Raw genomic sequence first — 18,535 nt, 5'->3', positions numbered from 1 at the left:
TTGTATGTCTTTGGCTCCTTTATCCAATATCAGCTGGCTGTAGGCTTGTGGATTCATTTCTGGGTCTTCTATTCTGTTCCATTGGTCTTCGGGTCTGTTTTTGTGCCAGTACCATGCTGTCTTTGTTATTATAGCTCTGTAGTAGAGTTTGAAGTTCGGCATGGATAGCCCTCCCATATTGTCTTTATCCCCTAGAATTGTTTTGGCTATTCTAGGTCTTCTGTTGTTCCATATGAATTTTTGGACTGTTTTCTGTATTTCAGTGATGTACATCATTGGTATTTTAATAGGAATTGCATTGAATTTGAATATTAGTTTTGGAAGTATTACCATCTTTACCTATCATTGGGTAAACCACACCCAAATTCTTCCACTAAATATTTGGAAGAATGTATTGGTTACACGTACCTCATTATTGGTCCAAAGGTTGAATTCAGGGGCAAAAATTTGTGAGGCTTCCTTTACCTTCTATACAAGATGACCTTTTGTATCACTGATTTTTCACCATTTGGTCTTCCTTCTCTGCCTGGACCTTTCAATACACTAATTTTATAATTGCATATCAGATGTAGTAAAAAGATAGGCACAGATTACCAGAGCCATGCTTTTATTGGCTAAGATACCATTTTCATGGAGCTTTTGAATGGGATGGCCTACAAAACTATCTAATTTCAGCTTCCTGAGTAGTTAGGATTCCACACATGAGGGAGTGTAATGGCTCATTTTTAATGAAATTTAAAGTGGAAAGGGTACTTTAAGAATTCAGTGAGCATTAACTCCCTTTAATTCTGAATTCAAGCAAAGTGTTGGCCAAATGATAATAACAAAAATAATACAAAACATTAATAAAATATGTTATCAACAGGCATACTTTTAATGAATGTGGTATTTTGATTCATAATTTGAGGTATATAACAGGCCTAGGTAGGACTCCAGTCTGTGAACCATCCCTTCTCAGAAAGCATACAGTTTGTAAACATGGGAGAATGAGCGATTTCCAAATGGATAGAGAGAGAGAGAGAGAGAGAGAGAGAGAGAGAGAGAGAGAGAGAGAGAGAGAGAGAGAGAGAGAGAGAGAGAGTGTGTGGTACAAATAGGAAGGCCAAGGGCACAGGTGCCTCCCAATCCCATTTTTTTTACTAGGCCTCTGTAGATAAGCAGAAGGGTTTGCCTGGGAAGGTGGCTCAGTGTCAGAGCACTTGCCATGCATGCATGAGGTCCTGGGTTCAATTCCCCAGCATCACATAAGAAAAAAAAAAGACCTGGAAGTGGCACTGTGGCTCAAGTGGTAGAGTGCAAGCCTTGAACTGAAGAGCTGAGGGACAGCACCTAGGCGCAGAGTTCAGGCCACCAGTCCGGACCCCCCACCCCAAAAAAGTAGAATGGTGAACAGTGTAATGGAAGGGGTTAAGAGAGCACCTAGCTAAATCTTGCAATGTGAAGTCCACTGTCCTTATCTTGTAAATGGAATCATAGGCAGGATTAAAGGATTCCTTTTTTATTGCGAAAATACTGTAAAGAAGAGTTATTATTTTTGAACAATTGAAATAAATACTGAAATTGTTGCAGCCACAGGAAGCCTGAGCTGAAGCACTGAAGAAAACCTCATGTTCCCAGAGAGAGATTTCTTCAGAACAGCTCACAGGGCTCATGCTTTGATTCCTAGTTTTATGGAGGCCAAGATGAGAGAATCTCCTTTGAAGCCAGCTCTGGCTGGGTTCAACTCAGTTCCTGAGTTCAACACCTCATATTGGCACAATAACATTCCTTCATGAATGTGTGAAAGTATTGCTCTTCATGTAACCAAACAGCCCTATACATATCTAGAATGACTGCCTTATATAGGATCTGGAGCCTTGGTCTTGGTTTATTAATTAAGCTCTTTCTGATGTAACAGAAATTGTTTCTAAATGCCTCCAGGATATCTTTAATTACATAACTATACAGTGGCATCTATCTTGGCTCTAGAAATTCTAAATTTAGGTCAATCTTTCTGTTTCTGTAAAAGAAGACACTCTATTTGTTCGAAGCCACATTATGGTAGATGGAATACTGGAGTCTATTTCACAGCTAGCAGTCTGCAAGCAGCCTGTTCTAACAAAGACATGCAGTCCACAAATACACTTAGACAGCTTGGAAATAGGACAGAAAGGGGGGTGGAGAGAATAAAAACAGCACCGAGAAACTAATCAGCACCAAGAAAGTGATGAATTGGGACACTGGATGACCAGAGACAAGCCAGGAGAAAGCACACAGGACAAGATTACAGAGACATGTGGCATGGCATCTGGTGCCACTGGTGGTCAGCCTAAATAGGGTCTAAGCAGGAGGCAGGTCTACAGGAAATTCCCAGTCCCAGGCACTGGACTATCAGATTGAGTAACATATCAGCCAAATGCCCATGCCTGCTTGCAGGGATCCAGCCACACCCATCAGTTGGGAGGTAAGTGATGGATGGGGCATTTCCTTCCCCCTGCATGAAAAAAAGATGCCAGAACCCACCATCTACCATGTGGCCAAAGGGCACCAGCCACACCTGACCTCCTTACTTAATATTACTGTATTATTAAATCAATTTATAAAATGTTACATCCTCTTTATCATTTTGTAAACATTCAAAAATTTGCTTTTTGTAAAAGCCGTATTTCTTGAGCTCCACCTCTGAAACAATAATTCTCACATTCACCAAAAATTAAACATTCGCCTTTTGAATAGTTTATTTCTTCCTTCTTCCTCATTCCTTCAGTTCCTTTTTCCATCTCTCACTTCCCTACTATTTCATTCCTTCCTCTCAGGGTCTAGAAGTGATGCTGTAGCTCAAGTGGCACATGGTTTTATTTCTTTGTTAATTTCAATTTTTGTGAGAGATTGATCAATATCTTTGTGTACTTGATTATTTCCCCTAATGTCATATCCACTTTGGCATTCTATGAGATAACACAGGTGCGACACATCGTCCACATGGTCTTTTATTATAGCTCACTCAGCAGAACAACTAAATGGGCTAAGAGTGAATCAATCACAAGTTTTTCATCACCAGTGATTAATTAAAGAAAAGTGCAAGCACTGAAGACACTTTGGGGTTCTCCCCCAAGACAAAATGCAGGGCTGCGAAGGTGGCTCAGTGGTAGAGCGCTTGCCTTGCATGCTCGAGGCCCTGGGTTCGATTCCTCAGCTCCACATAAGCAAAAAGAAAAAAAAAGCGGGAAGTGGTGCTCTGGCTCAAGTGGTAGAGCGCTAGCCTTGAGCTAAAGAGCTGAGGGACAGCGCCCAGGCCCAGAGTTCAGGACCCACGACCGGACCCAAAAACAAACACACAAACAAACAAAATGCAGAGATTCTAGTCTTTATTAATCCATCATATTTTTAAAATATATATTTTATTGTAAAGATACTGTATAGATTGTTTATACCATTATATGTGTTAGGTCATTAATACATTTTCTATCGAGCATTGTTACCCCTCCAAGAAAGACTTAACTACTGTTATGACTTTTTCTAGAAAACCTTTCCGTTTTTTTTACATATGATTTTTCTCCTCTTTGTGTGTGAGGGTGTGTGTGTGTCTGTGTGTTTTGTATGTTCTGTGATGAACCCTGAGCTGTGTATTGTAGTTCGAGGACTCCACATCTGCTATATCATAAGGTCTCTATCCTGTATTGGTTCTGTATTGCGATTTCAATTTTCTTACAGTTATTTCATTTGTGTGAATCAACTTATGTGTGTTAAGCTGTCTTTCCACATTGGTCACATTCATAAGGTTTCTCTCCTTGTGTCTGTGATGGATGTTAAGTTGTGCCATCCAGGTGAAAGAATTTCCATGCCTGCTACATACATAACATTTCTCTCTGGTGGGTTTTTTTCTGATGGACAGAAAGGTGTATGTTCTGCATGAAAGATTTTCCACATAGGTCACATTCATAAAATTTCTCTCCTGTGTGTGATCTCTGGTGGATAGTAGGTTGTAGCTTCTGGCTGAAAATCTTTCTGCAAATATGACATTCATAAGATTTCTTTCCTGTGTGTTTGCTGATGGACAGTGAGGTTTGACTTCCAGGTGAAAGTCATACCACACATGTTACATTCATAAGGTTTCTTTCCTGTGTGTATTATCTGATGGACATTGATGCTTGACTTCCAAGACAAGGACTTTCCACACATGTTACATTCATAAGGTCTCTCTAATGTGTGTGTTTTCTGGTGCATAGTAAGGTTTCCTTTATGGGTGAAAGACTTTCGACACAAGTTACATTAATAAGTTTTCTCTCTAGTATGTGTTCTCTGATGGAGAGTAAGACTTGATTTCCTGGTGAAAGATTTTCCACACATCTTACATTTATAAGGTTTCTCTCCTGTGTGTGTTCTCTGGTGCAGAGGAAGATATTCCTTGCAGGAGAAAGACTTTCCACAAATGTTACATTCAAAAGGTTTCTCTTTTGTGTGTGTTCTCTGGTGGCGAGTAAGCTTTGATTTCTCGGTGAAAGACTTTCGACACGCGTTACATTCATAAGGTTTCTCTGTATTATGTGTTCTCTGGTGGCGAGTAAGCATCGATTTCGGGGTGAAAGACTTTCCCACTTGTTACATTCATAAGGTTTCTCTCCTGTGTGTGTTCTCTGGTGCAGAGTAAGATATGCCTTGCAGGAGATACTTTCCACAAATGTTATATGCAAAAGGTTTCTCTCTAGTATGTGTTCTCTGATGGAGATTAAGACTTGATTTCCTGGTGAAAGATTTTCCACACATCTTACATTCATAAGGTTTCTCTCCTGTGTGTGTTCTCTGGTGCAGAGTAAGATATTCCTTGCAGGAGAAATACTTTCCACAAATGTTACATTCAAAAGGTTTCTCTCTAGTATGTGTTCTCTGATGGAGATTAAGATTTGATTTCTTGGTGAAAGATTTTCCACACATCTTACATTCATAAGGTTTCTCTCCTGTGTGTGTTCTCTGGTGCAGATTAAGATATGCCTTCCAGGAGAAAGACTTTCCACAAATGTTACATTCAAAAGGTTTCTCTTTTGTGTGTGTTCTCTGATGGACAGTAAAGTATGTCTTCCAGGTGAAAGACTTTCCACACATCTTACATTCATAAGGTTTCTCTCCTGTGTGTGTTCTCTGGTGCAGATTAAGATATGCCTTCCAGGAGAAAGACTTTCCACAAATGTTACATTCAAAAGGTTTCTCTTTTGTGTGTGTTCTCTGGTGGACAGTAAGGTATGTCTTCCAGGTGAAAGACTTTCCACACATGTTACATTCATAAGGTTTCTCTCCTGTGTGTGTTCTCTGGTGTCTAGTAATATTTGCCTTCCAGGAGAAAGATTTTCCACAAATGTTACATTCAAAAGGTTTTTCTTTTGTGTGTGTTCTCTGGTGGCAAGTAAGCTTTGATTTCTCAGTGAAAAACTTTTGACACATGTTACATTCATAAGGTTTCTCTCTTGTGTGTGTTCTCTGGTGGCGAGTAAGCTTTGATTTCACGGTGAAAGACTTTCCACACTTGTTACATTCATAAGGTTTCTCTCCTGTGTGTGTTCTGTGGTGGAGAGTAAGATATACCTTGCATATGAAAGATTTTCCACAAATGTTACATTGAAAAGGTTTCTCTTTTGTGTGTGTTCTCTGGTGGACAGTAAGCTTTGATTTCTGGGTGAAAGACTTTTGACACATGTTACATTCATAAGGATTCTCTCCTGTGTGTTTTCTCTGAGAAACAACAGGGTGTTCCTTCTCAGTGAAAGACTTTTCACACTGTTTACATTCGTCAACTACAGAAGACACATGATTACTATATGCAGCACATATCTTACCAGGTTCACTGAAAATACCCATGCTCTGACAGCCAGTGACCTTTTCTATCCTCATCCCTAAGGAGTTCCCATTGTTCTCAATCAGTTCTGACTTCGGTATGGAGCTCAAATGAAAACTTCTTATAAGTCTCACTTTTCCCTCCCCTTGATTACTATTCATGATTGCTACTTCAGAGAGATACTTATTGTGACTTTCCTGGCAGGTGCTAATCACATCCTCCATTTCTGGGACATCTAAAATGAATAATAGAAAAATAGAGAAAAACATAAATGAGATCCATAAATTCCTTAATGTAAAGATATTTCCTCACATTCTGTTACAATATTTTCAAATATCAAAGCATTGCTTTATGCAGAATATATATATTTCTCTGCAATGTAGTAATTAAGAAAGTAGTACTGACATTTTACAATGGAAAATAATGTTTTTCTCTAATTCAGATTTTTATATTTTTATCAAGGACATATTTACTCAAATTATTCATCTCCGTACTCTTAATGCTTCCATTCTGAATCTACCTCTATGCCCAGCACCACTGATACAAAATTGTCCTGATCCTACTTTCCTCCCTCTTGCAAAATACTAGTTTAAAATGAGATCTCCTTACTACATTTCTTATTGTCTTTTTCTCTTTATGAATGACTTCTCTACAGACAAAGAGAATTGCTAACATTAACTACACTGGAACATCAAATTCAGTTTCTCTCCACAAGAATTCTGGATTGACAATTCCTTGAGACAAAGGATCACCTAGTTCTCTTCCATACATGACTCAGGGCACTAGGAATACTATTGCTCTGTACAGCTCAAGATAAACAGACCCACTGGGCTCTGGACCCAACATCACTAATCAAGATGCTTTAACTCACTTGTGAAATTCTCTTCTGAGTCTTCTCTCATCCATGGTTCTGCACCTTGCTCCAGCTTCACAATCAAAATAGGTTTAGGAATACAGTGCCCTGTGAGTAAGAAATAGTGGAGAACTATTGCTCTTGCTGGGTCATCATTAATTCAATGTTGCAGTCATCCTGTTCACTGGATTGCTCCTAAATCTGGTTTCTCAATTGTTTTATTTTTGGGGGGTGGGATCGTTTTTGGGGCCTGAACTATGAGCCTGGGAGCTGTATCACACCTCCTAAGCTCAAGGCTAGCACTCTACCACTTGAGCCACAACGCCAATTCTGGCTTTTGTTCTGCTTTTTTCATGCTGAGGAATCGAGCACAGGGCCACAAGCATGCAAGGCAAGGGCTCTATCACTGAGCCACCTTCCCAGCCCATGGTGTCTCAATTCTTAACATCTCCATGGTGTACTTTCCACCAGCTTTGGGTTTATTTTGCCAATGTGTGGCTTGGACTCAGCTCTTTTGCTCAAATCTAGCATTCTACTAGTTTGTGTCTTGGCTACCTTTCTAGTTTTTGAATGGTTAATTGGAGATAAGAGTATCATGTTCATTTTTCTACAGTTGCTGGCTTTAAAACAAAATCTTCAGATTTCACCCTACAGAGTATCTAGGATTCCAATCTTGAAGCAATGCAACTTATGTCAGGTTTGGCTTACAAATACACACTTTTACACTTTCACCTACTGATTTCCAGATAATACTGACAGTAGTAATGTATATTCTATCTAGAGTGTAGATCCACCTATAATAATCACCCCAAGTCTGGAAAGTCAGTCTCCTATTAGTGGATCATAGTTTAGAACATTTGTCCAACTACTGATTAGAAATCTTAAAGACTGAGAATAAAATTAGCTCTTGAGATACACATAATGAAGTTGAAGTTTCCCTTAGGAAGAAATGACACTTCCCATGGACTGGAATCTTTTTTTTTTTTTAAACAAAATGTAATGGTCCAAAGGCTTACATTTCTAACCCTATATTTAGAAGGTAAGATCAGAAGAGGCAGGCTTGAAACCAACCTGGGCATGGAAATTCAGAATATACCCCAACACAAAAGCCAAAATAGAGTTGTGGCTCAAGCAGTAGTGTGAAAGGCAAACAACATCAAGCTCCCAAATCTGAATTTGGCTGGCTTTTATACTAGCAGTTTTTTTTACAAGGGAATGGACTGGAATCTTATACCTAAATAACATAGTCAAATGTCTACTAAAATAAAAGCACTTGATCTTCCAAATAAAAGTGACCTTTGCTCACCCAAGGACATTAGGTTGTAATAAGTTTCCAGCATTACTTCTCTATGAAGGGTCTTCTGACCAGGATCCAGATCCTGCCACTCCTTCCAGGTAAAGTTCACAGCCACATCATCAAATGATATCAGCTTCTGTAATGGCACATTTCCATCAAGAAATTAGACCTGGTTCATGAGAATTCCAATCTGGAATTTCATTATGCTGCAGGTATGCTTTTGTCTTACATAAAATGTTTGCAGCTGGCTATGTTATCTTTTCACTGCGAAAATTAAATAGCAAATTAGAAATATTTGACAATACATAAACCTGGCCACTAAAATACACAGATTTTCAGAGAACTGGTGGCTTATGCCTGTAATCCTAGCTATTGAGGAGGATGAGCTCTGAGGATCAAGGTTCGTGGCCAGCCCAGGCAGGAAAGTCCATGAGACACTTATCTCCAATGAACCACCAGAAAACTGAAAGTAACACTGTGACTCAAGTGGTAGGGCACTCACTTTGCCCTGAAGAGCTGATGGACAATAACCAGGCCGAGAATTCAGGCCCGAAGACCAATAAAAAGTTACAGATTCCCTAATGCATGCAAACACATTTCTGCTGCTAGCAATAGAGACAAGATAAAAATTCTAAGGAGACAATAATCTGGCATGATGACATTAAGTCTAAGGTGGTGTCAAAAAATTATATTATTATTTTTGGTAAAATTTTAGTATATATCAGTAGGTAACAATGAATTAAACAAATATTTTCTCTGCATTTACATTTATTGCTTTACCATAAATCCTATTTAGACCTTCTATTAACAAGTACTCTCATAAGCAAGCAGAACACATTCAGGATATCACATGGGATACAGAACATAGAACATTACTAGATCAAAGAAAAGCAGTGCCCACATGAATGTTAAAAAACAGTAACAGTACTCCAGAAAGTAGCTTATGATTTATTGGGCCCTTATCAGATTTGATTTAGTTCCCACATAAAAATATCCTAGGTTAACCATGTTTGGTTTAAATACTACATATTGAAATGAGGTTTTAGATACCCTGATATTTCCTTCTTATGTAAAAAAGAACTGGTACCATGAAGTTTTGTAAACTTTGCCTACATTCTACAACACAAAATATATGTGGGAGGGGAATAAAATATTACTTGAGAAGATTTTCATTTTAATTGGCCTTCATGGAAGTTGGAGGCAAATTGATACTCAAGGAACACTCAGGATGACAAAAATGATAAATATGACCAAATGCTCAAATGTGTTAAATATTCCTGAGTCATTTCTCCAGTAGATCCCTAAGGATATATTTCCACTTTTGTTAGTTAATAGTGAAATTCCTCAGAGATCAAAATCAATTCCTAGCAAATATCTGTGAGATTTTGCAACAAATGATATTTCTAATAGAGAAAACCTCATCACTGTATTATTTTTTTTATCAAAACTACCTATCTTATACTGGCAGTGAATGAAAATATTTAAAAGTAGTGGTATCAGCCGGGCGCTGGTGGCTCACGCCTGTAATCCTAGCTACTCAGGAGGCTGAGATCTGAGGATCGCGGTTCAAAGCCAGCCCGGGCAGGAGAGACCGTGAGACTCCTATCTCCAATAAACCACCAGAAAACCGGAAGTGGCGCTGTAGCTCAAGTGGTAGAGCGCTCGCCTTGAGCTGAAGAGCTGAGGGACAGCGCCCAGGCCCAGAGTTCAAGCCCCACGGCCGACCAAAAAAAAAAAAAAAAAAAAGTAGTGGTATGGAAAAACAAAACTGAATACCACAACAAATGAAGTTAGACCAAAGATAAAAGAATCAGGTGAAATCAAATTTTCTTGTAGTTTATCAGTTGGAGGAAGGACGTACTTTTCTGTATTGAACTCTGAAGTTGAGCTGAAAGGGAAAAAGTTTTGAGAGTTTGGAATTCCAGCCTGACAGGACTGAGAGAACTGAGAGCTGGCTGCAGAAGGGTTAAAAGAGAATTGTGGAGATGGTTAAGAGACTAGAGTGCAGGCCATTTCCTTACTGTTGGAAAGATAGCATCTGAAACTGAGCTGCTGTTCACCTTGAAGGTTAGGTAAGGTGAACATCATCTCTGCATTTTCTCTGGGCGCCAATCTTCTGTCTCAGGAGAATAAGGAAACATGTTTTCTTCGCAATGTGTTGTGGCTCAGATTGTAATATTAATATAGATACTTCAGTTTTCCATGTTATCAATGGTAATCTTCCCTGTGTGAACTGAAGGAACTTTGCTTGCTTGCCTGCAACCAGAGACCAAGTGCCAGAGAGGCTTCAGAACCCTGGTTTCCCCTACGACTATCTGTTTATGTTTTTGTGTTTCTCTAATTTTCTTTGTTTCTGGAATCCTGTAGAACTCTCTAGACAACAATTTTCCTATACAGTGTGTATGAAAAACGTCAATCTTAAGAGCCATGTCAGCAACATAAAGCTGATCACTAAGAAAAACTAGTTCCCAGATAGATCATTGAAGAAAAGAAAAAACTGAGAGACATATGGAGGAAAGAGAGAATGAGAAAAGTAAGAAAAAATGATTCATAAATAGATACAAAGAGAGAGAAAAATAACCAACACAAGTGTGTGGAAAACCAAAAGTAGAGAGAGATTATAGAGGAAAGAAATCTTGTGAGGACACTTTAGAAAACAAACAAGATTTTGAAAAAACGGCCATAAAGTTTAGCAACAAATATAGCCTCAGCTTCAAGTAAGACCAAGACCATGAAGTAGTCCAAGAAGTATATAGGGAGAGTAATTTAAGTACATATAGGTTAATCATTCCTTTAGAACACACGAAAGTGCGTATGACCACACTATTTCAGCAATTCCAGGAAAATTTCATTGAAATAGTTTAATGTTACTCATGAGGATGAGATCTGGTTGCAATCTACCCTTCATCTTCCATGAGATGGAACCTGCTCTGTGTCACTAATCACATAACAGGTTTCACTACATGTTATGACAAGATGAAGCCTATACATTCTGAAGCCACTCTGAATTCAACTTAGAAAGAATACAACCATTTAATCTGCTAAACCTACAAGTAATCTTTATCTCCTAATCTACATGCCATCTTTTTCTGATTTATGAATACATTCCTGAAGCTGAATCTGTGTGGTTGGTATTGCTTCTTATTCTTGGAAATCTTTAGGTTCATATAATGGAATGGAAAACAAATGAAAATTAAAAAAAAAAAAACACTCACCAGAGATCCATTCATTCTGTCTTGTTGCTGACAATGAACAGAAGACTCTAGAAGCACGGCTGGGATATAAGGCAAATGACATATTCAGAAATGAATCTGTGAGATTTGGGATCCAGAATTTTCTCTTGCAAACATGATACATGGACTGCCATACCATAAAGCTGTCTTAGAAGAATTTTTAATGTCCCAGGCAGAGCATTAAAGTGTCCAAGAAACACAAATGCAGTCCATTTCCTGACAGATAGATATTATTAAACCAAATAAATTCTATGTTTATGTACACATTCAATTTGAAAAAATGAATGTTCCCACAAATATTATTGAATACTTGAAAGCAAAAACATATCACATTTCCACTAAAAGTATTTATTACTGAATATACTTCGGTATGTAGGAACTGCTTTTTTTAATGTAAAGGTATCCTAGGAATCCATTGGAATTTGTGTTCTACCTCATTCATTTACATATTTTAACACCAGGGAAAGCATGTATGATGTAGCACAGTAGTTTTCACCCAATTTAGAGAAAAAATGTCTACAGAATATATTTCTTGTGTTATAATATTTCAACAATGGTTGTCAAATGGCACATTTCACTGTACCCATTGCACACCTATGCAATGTCTTGCAATTTCCATTTAACATGCTTTGGCCAAAGGGACATGAGTAAAGATGAGGTAAACCCAGGTTTGATTAGTCCCTAATGTTCATTTCCCTAAACAGTCTTGGAAAGAACCTTGGCCATCCTAAAGATACAACATAAAATACTGCATATAGGAGTGACACACCTGAAGATAAGCAACACCTACAAAGCATACAACCTTGAGTAAAACACATTACCTCACATTTTCTTCTGTGATTTTTCTTTTAAGGCCCAATTTCCCTGACCAATACTTTCTGTACTACCAAGCAAAACCAACCAATAAGAGCTAGCCTTAGCAAATCCTTACATGGGACATTTAACATGTTTGCATGATTAAATACTAAAAATCATAGTGGTAACAGGCTGAATAAATTAGCAAGAAGAGGATTAGGGATTACTACATTAATAGATACTTTGTCATAACAATTACCCCACCTTCCCAAACCACAGCCTCAGGTACCCTCTCATAACTTGGCTCTGGCTTATTCCTCAGTCCAGCGCATCACAATTCCTGGAAATTAGTTTAAAGCTTGCAACAACACAAAGTGATTGACAGTGGTATAGGAAAGAGTACCACGTGAATCTGGTGCTAAGGGAAGTAGCAACAATTTTTGTAGTAGGCAAGGGAAGCTAGCAACATCTTCCCCTTCCTGTGCTTTTCTGCTTCTTCCCTTTAGGGCCTCTCAGAATTCACATGGTCTGTCCATTTACGATGGAGATTCCTATTCATAGGGTGCTCTGCTTCAAACATTGCTAGGCTTCATTCCTAAAAATACAGGACCAGCACTCACTACTCCAATATCCCATGTACAACTGTCTCTAGAAACAGGGTCATGTACAAATACTTGTGAGCTCAAGCCAGGAGAATAAAAACTCAGAAGCCCCAAATACAACTGCAATGTAAGAGGACTCAAGGCATGCATATTTGTCACAATTTCAATAGAATTCTTCCTGTACTCCTCTTATACCTGGGCAAAGCAAATAAAGTCACATGGGTTAATAGAAGAATCCCTTGGTCTTGGAGTACAAATGCACAGCTCTTGGGCTCTCCTCATCTGGACAATGACCTAGCTTGCTCTCAGATATTTGGAAACCAGGTTCTTGCATCTGAAGGCCCAGAGGCTAATGGCAGCAAAAACTCCTGAACTTCAAGCAAATTATCAACCCCAGACTGGAGAAAAGCGTGGAAAGGGAAGTAGGCACTTTGGCTCAAGTATAAAGCTCTCCCTCTGAGCTGAGGAGCTCAGGAATGCTGCTTGCAGGCCCAGAGTTCAGGCCCCACCAAACAAACAGAAACAGAAAAACAAACAGAAACCAGTGGAGGGTAGACTCCTGCGGCAATCACACAGTTCCTACCTGACATTATTTCCAAAGCCTGAGATTCCTTCAAGTTATAGATCCCAAGCTCCACTGCACAGACTGGGCGCCACCCTCCTGGCTCCCACCTATGGAAAGCCAAACTGTACTTCAGGGCACTTCCAGCAGCTAGGCAAAGGAAAAGAATCAGGAAGACGCGGAATTAAAACGCCCATGTTGGGCGGGGAGACGCATGCGCAAAAGCATCTTCTGCCCCACCTCCACCCTCCAAAAATCAAAAACAACCCAGGACTTTCAAAGAAAATATCCTCCTTGGTGACTACAATTCCCACAATGCTCGGTGCCACCGTGCTACATATCTGGGAACAAGTGTGCTCTTGTGCATTGGGACTTTTCTTTGCCTTCTGTGGAAGTTAAGCTCAGTTTCTTCTTGAAAGCCACTGTTCCCTCTTGAAATACATAAGACCAACCAGAAAATAGATATATATGGGGAGAATTGGATACATTGGCTTTTTGATTCTTAGTTCTAATACTGAAATTGAGGTTATGAGACTGTGTTGCTTATACCTTTCTGTTTATTCAATGCCTGCCTTCTGCTGAATGTAAATTATATCTCTGTTTTGTCTTAAATTTGTTTAATATATCCCCTCCTACTTTACAAAGATATTGCCGGGCGCCGGTTCCTCAAGCCTGTAATCCTAGCTACTCAGGAGGCTGAGATCTGAGGATCGAGGTTCAAAGCAAGCCCGCACAGGAGAGACTGTGAGACTCCTGTCTCCAATAAACCACTAGAAAACCGGAAGTGGTGCTGTAGCTCAAGTGGTAGTGTGCTCTCCTTGAGCTGAAGAGCTCAGGGACAAGCGCCCAGGCTCTTTAAATTCTGTTATTTTATTCCAGTATATATATTAGAGCAGGGGAAGATGCCAGAATTAATCAGTTTACTGTCTGCAAGTACTTTTTTTTTTTTGGTCGATCTTGTGGCTTGAAAACAGCCTGAGCACTGTCCCTGCGTTTTTCAGCTCAAAGCGAGCTCTCTACCACTTGAGCCACAAGGCCACTTCCATTTTTTTGGTAGTTGGTTGGAGATAAGACTTATGAACTTTCCTGCCCAGGCTGGCTTTGAACGGGGATCCTCATATCACAGCTTCCTGAGTACCTAGGATTACAGGCATGAGCCTTTGGCACCCAGCTGCAAATACTTTTGTAAAGTGACAGGGGAGATATTCAAAACTTTAAGGAAAAACAGAGACATAATTTACATTCAGCAGAACGTACTTTTTGAACAAAAACAAAAATCAAAACTACGTAGATTTATAACCTCAATTATATTAAAAGAACTAAGAATTAAAAAGCCAACTTATGCAATGCTCCTAATACATTTGTGTTTTTAATTGGTCTCACAATATTTATGTTGGTAAACTGAATTTTCAAGAAGAAACTCACCTAAGTTCCCACAGCTGGGAGAGAAAGGTTCCCATGCATCCTTGAACACTTGGGACCAAGAGTCTTGTGTTAGTCAAATCCCTGTAACAAGCCCACTTACTCCAGGTGAATTGTGCATTGCATTCTGGGAATTGTAGTTTCTATCGGAGCATAGATCCTTTGAAAGTGTGTGTGGGGGGGGGAACAAGGGGAGGGGTAATCGGGTGAGGAGGGGGGAAAGGCGCCAATGCCACCTTGCCCACTGTTGGTGTTTTTAGTTTGCAAATTCGGGTTTCTTTCCCTCTGTCTTGCTGCTGGAAGTGCTCTGAAGTACAGCTTGGCACTCCATAGTCAGAGCCAAGAGGTAGAAGCACAGCTTCTCTTTTTCTGGGGAACTTGGGAACTGAAACATGAAGCAATCTGAGGTTCCTAGCCAGAGTCTACCCTTCCCATCTTTCCCCAGTCTGGGGTGGATTATATTTTAAGGCTCATGGGTTTGTGCTGCCAATAGCACTTGTACCTCCAGGTGCCAGAAAGTGGCTACAAACCTCTGATTTTTGAGACAAGGAGAATCAGGGGTTGTGCGTTTATACTCCTGACCCTAGAGATTCTGATACTCACCCATGTGATTTTATAAACTTGCTTTTTGTGAATTGAAGCCAATGAATGGTAAACATTCCTTGAAAATGTCTTGTATAAACATATTGATCCTCTTTTCATCCTATGCACTTCCTATGGCTTTTGAAACTTTCTAAATGCTGCTGGCACAGATATACTCCAATTGATGTGTCTGTTCTGACAAATTACAATTTCTCCACTAATATATTTAGCCTAATTTACATCACTTAAAATGAGAGAGACTGGCTGGGCAGGTGGTTCACTGGTAGAGTGCTTGCCTTGGGTGAATGAAGCCCTGGGTTTGATTCCTCAGAACCACATAAGCAGAAAAAGGCAGCAGTGTACTGTGGCTCAAGTAATAGAGTGCTAGTTTTGAGCTGCAGGTCAGAGGGACAGTGCCTAGGCTCAGAGTTCAGGCCCCACAGGGACAAAAAAATGAGAGAAAAATGAGAGAGGTTTCCTATACATGTACACCAAAAACAATTGTTAAAATATGATATTTGTTAAATATAACAAATGTTAAAATATGTGAAAATTTGAATACAATACAATGCCCTTGATATGTGTCTGCCTGTCCTGATTCTTGAACTCAAGGTCAGGAAACTGACCTTGAAAGCCGCATTTGCACTTCCCACTACTTTGTAGTTTATTGGACATAAGTCTCTCAGACTTTCCTATCACCCTGGCTTAAATCAGTGATCCTTGTAGGGTTTCTTCATGTCCATCCCAGGGGACTTGTGGCAGGCACATGAGAAAGATTATTATAAGGTTTATTAGAAGGACCATATTTCCCAGGAGAGGGAGCACCAGCATTTGTCTCTCTTCAGGTTGCAACAGAATCTGGGGGGGCAGGAAGTGAGTTAAGTACATGCTCAGGTGAGTCTGAGATGAGAGAGGGAGTGGCCAGCTGTAGGGAGGGAACTCTAGGTCTGGGAGGAGCTCAGGTCTGGGTTGAGCTGAGAAGAAAAGGTGGGGATAATACTAACTTTCCTCAGATGGCAGCCTTCTGAGTAGCTAAGGTTACAGTCATTAGACATGACAGCCCAGTTACCATGTCCTCTTTGAAATTCAGATTATATCCAAATAAAATATTATGAAATAGAAAAGTTGACAATTTTAAGGCAAGATATTCAGTCACTAATGTGGATATGGACAGTCCAAATCCTAAAACAAACAGAAAATACCCCACCATGAAATTTGTAACAGTCCTCATCTTAAGTATTATGAATGTGAACACTTAGCCTATAATAAATTCACTTTAAGTTATTCAAAGTAAGAAAACATTCTTGTGATGTGGGAAAGCCCAGTAGTAATGTGCAAACACTGCTTTTAAAGGATTCATATGGTCTTTCCTATCAAAAACTACCTCACTGAAGTAAACAGAGTAGATTTTCTCTTTTTGTAAATGTCACTGCAAAGTTCATGTAGTTTATGTTACCAATTACCATTGTGGGTAAGTGTAAGAAAAACCAGAACGCTGGATAAAAGAATTTCCTGTGTAATCAACCAACAAGTATAAGCAAAAGCACATACCTATATAAGTTGTTTCTTTTACATTTTATGGATCTACATTTCTGACTGTATTTTCTGTTAATATTGTTTAGTAACACATAAGACTTGACTCTTCTGTGGATTTGTCTCCAGTGGAGACTTGATTCAGGAAGGTTTCTTCTCCCATAAGAAGGCTTTATGCTTTACCAGTCCACCTATCATGTTCTGAGCAGGAACTTCTAGGGTAAAATCACACAGGTTTTTTTCTGACTCTCTCATTTGGCTTCTCTCCAGGCCATGGTTCCAGAATCTTTATTCATTGTCAACAGCAAGAAAGATGAAAGGATCTCTGATGAGATTCTTTTATTTCTCACTCTGTTTGACATACCAGGTTATGAACCTAACTGTGTCCCAGATTGAAAAACAGAAAAAAAAAAAATAGATTCATGTCTCAGACCAGCTCTGTCGGGAAGATGGAGGACACCTAGTGGAGGAACTGGCATAGGTGGGGAGATGGCAAACAAACAACTCACACACAAGAGGAGTGAGTGCTGAGTGCGATTTATTGCAGAGGATAACAAGCTTTTATAGCAAAAGTGTTGATGAGAAAGGGCAAAAGGTTACACAATCTTGCTGCAAGGCTTTGTTCTTAGGTGGTCACCAGCTGGTCGCCTCATCTTGTTTTTTGGATGACGAGCTATGACGATAGGCACTTCTTTTGGGGTTTACCTCTATTTTTTTAATATTATTTTATTTTATTTGAGAACATACTGTACAGAGGGGCTACAATTACATGGGCAGGATAATGCATACATTTCTTACCAAGCATTGCAGCCTCCTCCTTTATTTACCCTTCACCTCCCTTCCCAGCCTCCCCCCTCCCCCCTCTATTTTTAAGAAATACAATGGTTTTCGATGTTTATCACCAATTAACTATTAACCAGAGCATATGGGCAAGGTGCTGAACAGAAAGGCATGAACTCTAGTACTTCATGGTTACTTTGGTTTAGTTTTGTACTTTATACGTTTCAAATCTTTTCTAAGCAATTGTACTTAGAGGGTTCCCAATTTGTGGCCCAAAATCATGATATTCAGTATACTTAGTTAAATCTGGCCATATATCAAATTTAAGCTCATAGTGTCTTTTTTGTAACCCTTCCACATAATCGTTTACTCTTCTCCATAGAGGCCTTAACTGTCTCATAAGATCTTTCTTGTTCCTTCTTTAATAGTAAGCACCAAGGAGACCTAGATCTAGCAAGTCTCTCAGTAAATGAAAGAGACTAATAGGAAGTTCTTTCTGCTAAGTAGTTTTTCCAACGGTTGCCATCCTTATCATACACATCTGTTAAAGGCTATGGATCTGGGGGAAGTCTTTGGGGTCCTCTAGATAATGGAGGATCCCACCATTTTCTTCTGATAAGCCATTGCCACCTTCCATCTACCAACTTTTTAGGAATTTTATGTAGCTTTTGGTCTAAATATCCCTCTACAGCTTTCTTATCTACAGGATATCTATATGAGTCTATTGTATATGCTTTAGGATTAAAGGAAAGTCTCCAGTAGCCATACACTCTTTCTGCTCTGTGCCCACAGCTTCTTATAAATCTCTTACAAACAATTCCTTCTGCGCAAGTGAGGTCATGAAACCACCAATACTTTTATATTTACTTATGACTTGTCTACTAGCCTCCACAAGAGGGGCTTTCAGGGTAGCATTTAAATCTGGTGAGTTAGTCATATTCTCAGGACACTCATCGGATGTTGGAGTCATCAATACTTCTAAGAAAGAGCCTTGAATAAGGGAACGTTGAGCATGAGTAAGTACAATGAGCAGCAGGAACAGTAAAAGATTAATAGGCACTCCTATA

General features: G+C 39.4%; 1 protein-coding gene across 1 annotated transcript in view; it reads right to left on the bottom strand.

The window, feature by feature from the left end:
* Nucleotides 1-4,587: 4,587 nt before the first annotated feature.
* The window catches only part of LOC138827152 (zinc finger protein 658B-like), a 193,244-nt gene continuing 179,296 nt past the window's right edge, over nt 4,588-18,535 (bottom strand). The window contains exons 19-23 of the mRNA XM_070022632.1: nt 11,175-11,233; nt 7,969-8,095; nt 6,681-6,770; nt 5,308-6,044; nt 4,588-4,971 (exon numbers count right to left, since the gene is read on the bottom strand). Of these exons, the coding sequence (XP_069878733.1) occupies nt 4,588-4,971; nt 5,308-6,044; nt 6,681-6,770; nt 7,969-8,095; nt 11,175-11,233 (1,397 nt within the window). The remainder of the gene's footprint in view (nt 4,972-5,307; nt 6,045-6,680; nt 6,771-7,968; nt 8,096-11,174; nt 11,234-18,535) is intronic.

The sequence above is a fragment of the Dipodomys merriami genome, unplaced genomic scaffold (genome assembly GCF_024711535.1).
Source record: "Dipodomys merriami isolate MVZ:Mamm:240054 unplaced genomic scaffold, mDipMer1.0.p SCAF_151, whole genome shotgun sequence".
Classification (NCBI taxonomy): Eukaryota; Metazoa; Chordata; class Mammalia; order Rodentia; family Heteromyidae; genus Dipodomys; species Dipodomys merriami.
Note: the sequence above shows the minus strand (reverse complement) of the source record. Positions and strands in the feature narration are given on the sequence as shown.